Raw genomic sequence first — 12120 nt, forward strand, 5'->3', positions numbered from 1 at the left:
ATCAAAAGTTTAAACTGAGAGAATGTATCATTTTAAGGGAAAAATATGTTGTTTAAAAATTTCACCGTGCTGTTGAGCATAGTTCTCTGCATTAATGGTGCCTTTCCAGACATGCAAACTGCCCATGCCACAAGCACTCATGCAACCCCATACCATCAGTGACGCAGGCTTCTGAATGGAGCGTTGATAACAACTTGGGTTATCCTTGTCCTCTCTGGTCTGGATGACATGGCGTCTCAGTGTTCCATAAAGAACTTCAAATCATGACTCATCTGACCACAGAACAGTCTTCCATTTTGCCACACTCCATTTTAAAAGAAAATGGCCCCTGGCCCAGTGCAAACGTCTGAGCTTGTGGAGCTTGCTTAGAAATGACTTCCTCTTTGCACTTTAGAGTTTCAGCTGGCAGTGGCGGATGGCACGGTGGATTGTGTTCACTGACAATGCTTTCTGGAAGTATTCCTGAGCCCATTCTATTGTTTCCTTGACAGTGGCATTCCTGTTTGAGGTGCAGTGACGTTTAAGGGCCCGAAGATCATGAGAATCCAGTAGAGTTTTACGGCCTTGACTCTTATGCACAGCAATTGTTCCAGATTCTCTGAATCTTTTGATGATGTTATGCAAGGTTGATGATGATAACTTTAAAGTCTTTGCTATTTTACGCTGGGTAACACCATTCTGGTATTGCTGCACTATCTTTCTGCGCAACAATGGTGGATGGTGGTTACTATCTTGGCTTCAGAGAGACACTGACACTCTGAGAAGCTCTTTTTATACTCAATCATGTTGTCAATTGACGTAATTAGTGTTAATTGGTCTTCCAGCTGTTCGTTATATGCTCAGTTTCCTATTTCCAGCCACTTATTGCTACTTTGTTGACACTGTGAAATTTTGAATCAACATTTTTTCCTTTAAAATGTTACATTTACTCAGATTAAACTTTTGATCTGTCATCTATGTTCTATTACGAATAAAATATTGACATTTGCCATCTGCACATCATTGCATTCAGTTTTTATTCACAATTTGTTTAGTGTCCCAACTTTTTTGGAATCCGGTTTGTACAACGGTTCCCCGGAATCACAGTAGATGACAAACTATATGTGATTAAACTGACCTCTAGCTGAGACATCAGTAACTTCATTGAACGCCAGCCAGACTATGTGAAAGCGCAATATGACGTGCTTTGCCAAGCATTGGAGGAAGAATTCTCCAATTACCTGTCACAGCCGATGCTTTGAATGTAAAACAGCAATGCCAGGAATCCTCTCAGCAGTATTATAACAGACTCAGGCAGGCATATTTCGGACCTAGAAATGACTCCGGAATGGAGGAAGAGTTAAATTTTTAATCATTATTTATCTAAAACCTCCATCCCCACACTAGTCATCGGCTGGGAGTCTCAGCTTGCCCTTGCACCCTGTCTAGCAGACAGCTGCGTGACGTAGCTCTTAGAGGTTTCCTAATATCCCAACAAAATGCAAACAAATGGTCTGAAATACCCCAGGTCTTAAATGTCGACTCCAACTCTCCACCCTTGGAATTGGAGGGTGCTACCAGGCCGATCCATCAAGATCTGCTTGGGACCCTTCACCAACTCTGTGGTCCAGAAAGGGCCCGAAATCTCCTCTGCCCTCACACCACTACAAACGCTACCCTCTTCACAGGCCAGATAGAAATTGAGGCAAAGATTCCTGGAACCCTCAGGACAGGTCTGGGTATGGTCGTGACTACTACCCTGCAGAAAACTGTGGTGCGGGCCGCGGAAAACCAGCATATCCCCATAAGGGATATGAGTGAACAACTCAGAACAACTCAGATCATGTCCTTTATCCAAACCCACCCGACATCAATGTCCTAGCTATTACATGGTCTTGAACAGTAGCGACAGCGTCACCTGACAATGCTAAAAGCACCTTTGTCTCCATTAACCCTGCTTTTTCTGATGCCGACTTAATTGCTCTCCAGGCTCGGGACCCGTCCATTTCCAAAAAAGCTTATGCATGTCTCTGACCCATCTACATGTCCTATCTCAGCTCACGATCTTGACACCATACCAGGCCTTAAAGACCTATACAGCGCCGGAGCATCCCTCCAGGTCATCAAAAGCTTGCTTGTTCATGCCACTGACTCGTATACTTCACCTGCGTTCATGGTTCCTCAGTGCCACAGGGGGGTGATGTTGATGCACGCCCATGACTCCCCATCTGCGGGACACAAAGGGGTCAAAGCAACACACCATGCCCTCTGGCAGGTGGCATATTGGCCCCACATGGTAAGAGATGTGGCTGATTACATTAAAGGCTGTCTGGTATGTTGCCAATTTCAACCCTCAAATCCTCTTCATAGAGCCCCCTTGCAAAAGAAAGGGTTATCGTTCCCTTGGTCAAACCTCCAGATAGACTGGGTTGGACCACTCAGCCGAACAGTGAGAGGTAACAAGTACTTCCTCACAGTCGCGTGTGCATTCAGTAAATGGGTAGAATGCCTCCCTGCACAGAATGAAACAGTGCTAACCACTGCCTACTTACTGATAAACCATGTCCTCTCATGGTTTGGCCTACCCAGCTGTGTCAACTCTGACAGAGGGACACGTTTCACAGCAGAAGTCATGCAGCAACTCTGGCAGCTCTTAGGAGTAAAAGCCAGCCTTCACATTAGCTACCATCCTCAAAGCTCAGGTCAGGTAGAGCGAGTCAACAGAACTGTTGTTAGCATACTGAAAGAGTATGTAGCAGCAAACCAGCGAGACTGGGATGTCTCACAAGCTTCCCCTTGTACTGATGGCCATACGTGCGACACCACATGATGCGGTCGGGGTCTCACCCTTTGAGTTGATGACAGGGAGACAGATGACTCTGCCTCTACATCTGTTATATCAGCCAGGTGAAGCTAGCCTACACATCAGTATATGGAGGATCTGTGGAAACACCTCAAAGCCACTTTTGCATTTGCCCAGCAGAAACTGGAAAAAAGTGCATAGGTCGCAAAGTGTACTATGATCATAAGGCATCCCATGACGAACTCCAAATAGGGGACAAGGTGTGCTACTACATCTTTGTCCAACCTGTTGGAAGGTCGCGAAAAACGGGGGAATTTGGTCCACAAATTCCTACCCCGATGGTCCGGTCCCTATGACATCACTAACAAACTGTCCCCTGTTGTGTACCAGATCAAAATCAACAAATATCAGGGTAGTGCCAAGCTCAAATGGGTCCACCGCAACCAAATCAGACCACACAAAACCCCTTATGGGACCTGTAGGGGACACTAATGTTTGTGTTAGGTCATAAACATTAGAACCAAAGGCAAGACGGGTGTTGGTTAACAATCAGCTACGCCTTCTTCTCCCAACTTTAGTTCTTCTGTCTCTTTTCCCCTCTTCCTTTCACTCTTCAGCAAGCAACAAGCTTCTAACCAGACTGAGGACACTCAGGGTGCAAGATCCTAGTCCCTCATCGTTAATTATTGTAGAGTGTTTATCCTAGATATAAACTTTTTATCAAAAGCGGGGTAAAGTTGAAATTTTTTTCTAAAAGTGACTTGCCGTAAGTACCCAAATCTAATCATGAGCATTTCTCCCGGTAGGATGGCCCTGCAGCTCATTCTCCTGATCATCGGCTCCCTAGGAACCATAATACTCCCTGAAGTGATTGAACTGGGTCCTGACTCCGGGATAATAATGAAAGACCAGCCAGGAATGCTAATCACTAACTGTCGCCTACATACCCAAAGAGTATTTGTACGGTTGAATCCCGCTGAAGCATGTAGAAAAAACCTACTGATAACCGCCTTGCAAACTGGCCGGAATGGAGCTAGATGGACTGAGGAAGCTATCAGCCATGCAGAAGCTGACGTAGCTGACATGCTCCACCAGCTACAAAAGTTTACCGTAATGCAATCAGAATTAAGTGGTTTTAATAAACTATCTAAATGTTTCATAGGGGAATTGCTAATGGCAGCTGCAACTGTGGGATCACTACTGAGCCTTGGAATGTCTGCCGTCAACGCCGCCAACTTAGCCACTGTCAAACGTCAAGTAGGAGAATTGCAAGCTGAAATTCCAAACATTAAAACCCAATTAAACAAGCAGCAACATTACCTGCAAACAATCAGGCAAACCCTACAAGGCACCGTCGTAGTACTCAATGCTCACAGTGTTGCATTGAACAAAACTCTCCAGACGGTTAACTCTTTGCTTTCAGTAGTACAACTTGACCTTGCCCACATCCAGCTTGTGAATATGCTATTGTCTGATATGCTACAAGAAATCAGCTCCTCTGTGGATAGCTTAGCCATGGGGAGGGTTCCCCCCTCTCTGGTTCCTCTATCCTTAGTACAGGAGATTCTGTCTACAGCAACTCGAGAAGTAGTCACTGATCTCTAGGCCCACCTAGCCTACACCTTAGGTAGCACCATCCCAATTTAAGTCAATCCCCAAGACAGAGAATTAGCATTCATCATTAACCTTCCCATAATGCCACCTGAAAACATCTACCGTTTGAAAGATGTCATTAACTTTGGGTTCTGGCAAGATTCTGCCTATGTTTGTGTAAAAACAACACCTCTTGTAGCACACCAAGATGATAACCCTGATCTACACTTGGTGCCTAACTTGCTTATGTGCACACTCACCAAAGACATCCACTACTTGTGCCCTAGCAAACCTTTTATGCGTGACAGCACGAATGGGATTTGTGGCCTTAAGCATATGATGAGTAATACTGAATGCCCGGTGGTCATCACACCTCGACGCTTGGTAACCAGTACCCAAGCTGAGATTGTTGGAAACCGTTGGTTGGTTAACACCCCCTTTACAGAGGCCCTACTAACCTATGATCAACATGACACCTCAGAAAGGGTACCCCTTCCTAGCCAGACTTTCTGGGTAGACGGCCCCTTAAATGTGATCCTACATGTGGGAGACCTGGCCCTGTATCATCTGAACCCTGACCAATATGAGAGCGACATATACATTTCAGATTTATTCTCCAAGCACACCATCAAGCTAGATACTAAAACACTAACTCTTAAAGAACTGTTGTTTCAACCCCTTTGGCCAGTACAGCCTGTCACATATGCATGGTCCACTCCAGACAACTTACTAGTTGCACTGGTAGGATTATCTTTTGACCTTTGGTATAGCTTGGTTCTATTTCAAAAGCACTCAAGCCCTACAGAGCAGGTTAGAAACCTGGTCTGGTTAAGTTTGTTAGATATAAGAGAGCCAAGAGAGGTGGGCCCCCAAGTTTTAGATATGAAGCCGAGGGCAATGTCGAAGAATCAGCTCTCGAGGTTGTGTTTGAACAAGAACTACCCATAAGTAATTAGAAGTCCTTCAGTACACAACAGCACTCAATATGCACACATACACACTGATAGGAAGACATCTGCTCTGAAAATGTATTTGAATGTGCTTGCTGACCTCACCTCCCTCTACAGCAAAATTCCCTACTGGACCATAAAACTGAAAAAAGGGGGGACTGTAGTGGAAGATGGATCTAGATCAAGAAATGAAAAAACGCTAAAATTCAGACTTTGACTTACTTTTATCAAGACCTCACATTCCACAAAGTGTGTGTACTGAACGACTACACACACACACCCACACACACACACACACACACACTCATGCACACACATATGTCTGACAGCCAGAAGGCTAAGCAGCACACTTTTTAGTGACCCCCAGTATGACACTAATTGGTCCTCTTCAAACTTTATGATTACCATTAAACTAAAAGATCACTCACCAGAGCCTTGGGAACTGGATTATGAAACTCACCAAGGGGGGAGACCCCAGGACCCCCGAGCATTTTATCACCCTCTGTGTCGGACTGTCGGACTATTATCTTATCAGGAAAATCGCCATATGGCCTGACCGCCACTAAGGTGTTCCCAGAACATTGGAGTTCCACCCAGCTGGAACAGCATGGACCATCAGTGCCCCCAAGTGGACATTTGCGAAATAATATTCCACCAGAAGCATTCTCTCTCTCTCTCTCTCTCTCTCTCTCTCTCACTCTCTCTCTCCCAAAAGAGAATCACCTTGAACGTGTTTTTTTCTTTAATCCAGTTATGTGTTACACTCTTGAAAATGATGGGCCAACTCATCTCCGGTTCAACATATTTATTCTGTTTATGCACTGCAAAACACAGAAAATAGCAGGTTACAGGAGCTACTCGGTGTGTTATCTGCTAACCGCTACACCAAGTACTGACTAACTCCTTTTTCCTTACAACAACCATGACACAATACACTTGTATTGTAAACCCAAATAATAAAACAGTACTCTTTGAACAATCCTTATTATAACCAATTACATTACTGTCTCTGCACTTTTATAGTTTTACACGCATCACTTGAATTCATGAACTCAATCACACATTTTACTGTATAGACCAATATCGTTGTGAACTCTGATTAGAGTTTTATAGTGTTTTTAACAACAATTTTAGTTGGTTTTTAATCCCTTTCAACCCAGTACTCTTATAAATTGTATTTTAAACTAACTCCATTTTAAATGGATATCTTTTTAGCATATTTCTTTTACATTCCATCTTAATGAAATAACCAGAAAGCATTTTACACTTCCTCCGCTAAACAGAAGATATATAGTGCAGTTTTAAACCCAAAATAGTTGTATGGCTACTACAGACTTTAATTTCAGCCGACTAACCGGACTGGTACATGTATAAGACCACATGTGCTCCACAGCCTAGCATGAGACTCAGTCTGATTTCACATTTAGCCTTAGCGTCTATCTCCAAACTTACAGACCTAAAACAGCTCTGCAGCACATTACCACAGCCCCTCGAACACGAGTCCACCATTTTGACCACACAATATACTACTGTGTACTCTCAGTCATATATGATTTATCACCCAGCTTACCTGCAAAACACAGAAAATAGCAGGTTACAGGAGCTACTCGGTGTGTTATCTGCTAACCGCTACACCAAGTACTGACCGACTCCTTTTGCCAGTCGGAGCGTCAACCACTGGGGCATATGGCACCGAGGCACTCTACTGGCGAAATTATATATTATACAGTTAAATAATAAAAGAGACATTAACAGTAGTTTTTACAGTGAAAGTGACCTTAGACATAAAAATAAAATGGGGGGCTACTATTTTCATTTATTTAACTATTCCATAGTGCCACATATGCATTGTCAGATGTATTAGTATCATTATTATTGTGTAATCTTGTGAAAATACACTATCCTCAGGTGAATATATTCTAAACATGAATCGAGTGGCGGCACGGTGGCGCAGCAGGTAGTGTCGCAGTCACACAGCTCCAGGGGCCTGGAGGTTGTGGGTTCGTTTCCCGCTCCTGGTGACTGTCTGTGAGGAGTTGGTGTGTTCTCCCCGTGTCCGCGTGGGTTTCCTCCGGGTGCTCCGGTTTCCTCCCACAGTCCAAAAACACACGTTGCAGGTGGATTGGTGACTCGAAAGTGTCCGTAGGTGTGAGTGAATGTGTGTGTGTCTGTGTTGCCCTGTGAAGGACTGGCGTCCCCTCCAGGGTGTATTCCCGCCTTGCGCCCGATGATTCCAGGTAGGCTCTGGACCTCCCGTGACCCTAAATTGGATAAGCGGTTACAGATAATGGATGAATGGATGAATCGAGTAACGTGAATCAGGGTACTATGACGAAAACCGATTCCTTTCTCAATTTAAAAGAATGGTAATTAATCTCTAATAGCTAGAATAGTTGGTAATTGAATTAGTATACTCAATATATTAGCATTCAAAATATATACAAGGTATTCATTCTCAAATATATATGATGTATTGGCTTAAATATCTTTTATCTTTTTAGCGCAGAGGTAAACCATGGAAAAGAATTACCTGAAGGAACCAGTCTAGACTTAAGAGGTGCAAATCTGAAATGATACTATTATAGACAGAAAGTATAGCATTAGGGCAGGAAAGGTCAGTAACAGTTGAAAGGGAGGATCACAGCAGGCTGTCAGCGTAGATAAGTGGATCAATAGCGAAAAGATGTGAAATATTTCGCCCAAGCTGACCAAGGGACTGGAATGCTAGCATTTGCCTCTATGAGTTTATAATCAGAGATGCCAACTAGCGTTACAGTGACAGAAGTAGTAGCCAAAACAGAAGAGCAAATGAAATCCAGTGTATGTCCACAAGAGTGAGTAGGAAAGTTAATATGCTGGGTCAAGGAAAAGCATTGCCAGAAACTCAGCAGATACACAGCTGTCAGTATCAACATGGATATTAAAGTCACCTAGAACAATTATTGCTTGACATACTGCAAAGACCATAGTGAGAAATACACTAAACTCAGAAAAAAAATCTGTTTTAGGAGGTTTACAGATTAGCAGAAGCATTAGGGTTAATGGATCTATTATTTTCAAAGCTAAATATTCAAATGACGTTACATCATGAAAGTGCTAGAGGCAAATGTTAAATGTATTTGCTCCTAAGTCACATCCTTTTCCTTAAGACCTAGGTTTAGTCATATTATTATAACTATTAGGCATCAGGAGATTAACATGAATATAGTCCCCTGGTTGTTGCCAAGTCTCAGAGAAAAAACAAACCCAATTCATTCTGAACGATGAGGATATAACATGTTGTAGCTTTGTCCATGAGTGATCGACTATTGATTAGCACAAAACTGAGTTTTGCTAGTACGGACCACGCCCGTAGAGGCTGAAATGGGGAGGGGAACTCAGAAGTCTTTGGGGAGGTGTTCATGCATGCTTATGGCTTATGAATGCATATGAAGCAGGACCCCCACGTTAGATAAATGAATATGAGAAAAGGGTGGAGACGGGATGGAGGTGGGAGCAAGTTTTAAAACAGGAAGCTCAGTGGGTTTGTGATAATGGCTGAACACGGCTCAGAATATGGGAATCAGCAGGAATGACTCAGCGCTGAGGAGCATGCTGACGTAGTGAAGCAGTCGAGTCGAGATCCATCTCCTGAACTAAATAGCGGAAATGACATGAATTTGTGGGGTATATATAGGGCTTAGAGGAGGAGTTCAGGCATGGTCCTACTCCCAAAATTATGCTATTACATAACTTATTGGTACTGCAGATGAAAGTGGCATGTTGGCATGAGGCAGAAGATGAATTAATTAATTAACTAAGCCGTATTTCCTTTTCCTGTGTCATGTTTCTCAGCACGTGGTCCAGTGTGTATTTGTGGCCATTAAGACAATTGGGAACATCATGCTTGTCACCATGCTCTTGAACTTCATGTTCGCCTGCATTGGGGTCCAGCTCTTCAAGGTAAAACATTCTGCATCCACAGAATGGGATCAGTGTAGCTGTGTAGGCGGTTACATCCAGGGACCCTGAACTGACTGCTGCTGTGGCTCTCTCTGCTCCCCAGGGAAAGTTCTTCTCCTGCACTGATCCACTAAAGCTGACGGAGGAAGAATGCAGGTGTGGTTCTCCACCTCTGTGGTGTGTGGTTAGGTGGAGGGAGTGAAGGGGCATGATGGGTGTGCTGGGGTAGATGGGTGTTGAGGAATTTTAGGGGCTTGGTGGGTGTGGAGGGAGTGAAGGGGCATGGTGGGTGTGAAGGGGATGTGGTGGCTATGAAGGGGACGCAGAGGAGTGTTTTGTGGGTGGGGCATGGTGGGTATGAAGGGAATGTGGTGGGTGTGAAGGGGATGTGGTGGGTGTGAAGGTGCATGGTGGGTGTGGAGGGAGTGTTGTGTTTGTGAAGTGGGGTGGTGTGGTGGGTGGTGGGTGTGAAGGGTGCAAGTGGTGAGTTTGAAGAGAGTGGGGTGGGTGGGTGTGGAGGGGGCATGGTGAGTGTGGACGGAGTGTGGTGGCTGTGAAGGGGCCATGGAGTGTGTGTGGTGTGTGTGTGGGTGGGATGGAGTGTGGTGGGGCATGGGGGTTTCCACTGTATGAGGTTAAAGTGTGGGATGATGTTCTCAGGGGGACTTACATACATCACCAGGAGAACACCCTCTACCCGATGGAGCTCCGCCCACGATTGTGGATCAACAGTGACTTCAACTTCGACAACATCCTGAATGGCATGCTTGCCCTCTTCACCATCTCCACCTTCGAGGGCTGGCCCAAGTAATCACAACTTCACCATTACCTTGTCGCCATCATTCATTTAATATCATCCTTTCACCATCAATCAATCACTGCCATCTATCACTTGTTCACCATGATATTTACACCTTTGCTTGTTCCCTGTCATCCATTCACTGTCACTCATTCACCATCATTACACTCACTTATGTCTGTGCGGCAGTTCATTTACCTCCCCTCTTTTGTCTGTAGGGCAGTTCAATACTCCCCATACCCTCCTGTCTGTAGGGCAGTTTATTTACCTCCCGCTCATGTCTGTAGGGCAGTTTATTTACCCCTTTGTCTCTGTAGGCTCCTGTACACAGCCATAGACTCCAGCATGGAGAACAGGGGCCCGGTCTACAACAACCGCACAGAGATCTCAATCTTCTTCATCGTGTACCTCATCCTCATTGCCTTCTTCATGATGAATATCTTCGTTGGCTTCGTCATTGTCACCTTCCAGGAGCAGGGCGAGCAGGAGTACAAGAACTGTGAACTTGACAAGAATCAGGTAAACACACCACACACCTGCCAATGTACATCACACACCTGCCCAGGTACATCACACACCTACACAGGTACAGCGCACAGCTGCACAGGTATATTGCACACCCGTACCTGCAATAATTCCAGTGGTATCTGTGTGTGTGTGTGTGTGTGTGTGTGTGTGTGTGTGTGTGTGTGTGTGTAGCGTCAGTGTGTGCAGTATGCTCTGAAGGCCCGTCCTCTCCGCTGTTACATTCCTAAAAACCCATATCAGTACCAGGTTTGGTACATCGTCACGTCGTGCTACTTCGAGTACCTTATGTTCCTTCTCATCATGCTCAACACCATGTGTTTGGGAATGCAGGTAAATCCACAACATTCTGCTCACGTTTTCTCACCTGTACTCATCTCAACTCACCTCTACTCACCTTTACTCACCTTTATTTGCCTTTACTTACTCTATTCACCTTTACTCAGCTCTGTTTATCTTTACTCACCTGTACTCTGCCCTGATGTACTGAGTTATGTTGTGTTCGGTTCTCCTGCAGCACTGTAACCAGTCAGAGCACATCACTCACCTGTCCGACATGCTGAATGTGATCTTCACTGTTCTCTTCACTGTGGAGATGATCCTCAAACTCGGGGCATTTAAAGCCAAGGTGAGCTCTCACCTCTGAACTATATTACCCAAGATACATTGCCAGGTTTGTCGTTTACCCTTAGTGAACAAGCCCTGGGTTCTTTATTTAACATCAGTGCAGTTCCGTGCCCAGGAGCATTAACACAGTTCCTAATTTAACTCTGTAATGACCTTTACCAAACAGTTTCTTTATGTCTGTCTATTTTAGGGCTATTTTGGAGACCCGTGGAACGTGTTTGATTTTGTCATCGTAGTGGGCAGCATAGTTGATGTTATTCTAAGTGAGATTGACGTAAGTATCTTCCCTGAGTGTTAAAGAAATAGTTCAGATACCTGTTAACCTTTGACCATCCCCTAAGAAAAGGTAAAGTTTCGGTTCAGTAGAGGTGACTGTACTGGTGGGGTATGAGCTTCCATGTGTTTGCTATGTTAGACTTAGTGTGGGTTTGGAGGTGATGCTGGGGGAGGGGGAGTGTGGTGTGTGCAGTTGAGGTTGGGGGGAGGGGGAGGGAGAGTGGTATTTGCAGGTCAAGTTGTGGGGAGGAGGGAAACGAAGAATTAGGTGTTGGTCTGGACTGTGTCTTTATCTGAAACTGTAATGACGTCGTGTTCAGATTTTTATTGTGCTGACTCTCTGGACTGTGTTTATCCCACAATCCCCAGCGGCAATCTCGCCAAAATCCCCCGCCAGTCCTCTTCTTCAACTCTAGCACACCTGAGACGGTCAGTACTGTCTCCCTGGCCCCTGGCCCTAAGCCCTATCCACCGCTGTTTTGTGGCACATGGCTGTCAGTCATTCTCATCTTCTGCCCACTGATCGCTCCTTCCACATTGCTCTGACCAGAGGAGCACACCCTCTTTAGTTTCACTTAATCACTGCCAAACCAATAGGGGGCACCACAGTGAGTCCACAGTAAAGG

General features: G+C 44.8%; 1 protein-coding gene across 1 annotated transcript in view; it reads left to right on the forward strand.

Annotated features, from left to right (window-relative positions):
* cacna1sa (calcium channel, voltage-dependent, L type, alpha 1S subunit, a) overlaps positions 1 to 12120 on the forward strand; it is a 110625-nt gene that overhangs the window by 93523 nt on the left and 4982 nt on the right. The window contains exons 22-29 of the mRNA XM_066672332.1: positions 9160 to 9267; positions 9371 to 9423; positions 9928 to 10074; positions 10384 to 10585; positions 10766 to 10924; positions 11109 to 11219; positions 11409 to 11492; positions 11864 to 11923. Coding sequence (XP_066528429.1) covers positions 9160 to 9267; positions 9371 to 9423; positions 9928 to 10074; positions 10384 to 10585; positions 10766 to 10924; positions 11109 to 11219; positions 11409 to 11492; positions 11864 to 11923 — 924 coding nt within the window. The remainder of the gene's footprint in view (positions 1 to 9159; positions 9268 to 9370; positions 9424 to 9927; positions 10075 to 10383; positions 10586 to 10765; positions 10925 to 11108; positions 11220 to 11408; positions 11493 to 11863; positions 11924 to 12120) is intronic.

This window comes from Hoplias malabaricus, chromosome 5 (assembly GCF_029633855.1).
Source record: "Hoplias malabaricus isolate fHopMal1 chromosome 5, fHopMal1.hap1, whole genome shotgun sequence".
Taxonomy (NCBI): domain Eukaryota; kingdom Metazoa; phylum Chordata; class Actinopteri; order Characiformes; family Erythrinidae; genus Hoplias; species Hoplias malabaricus.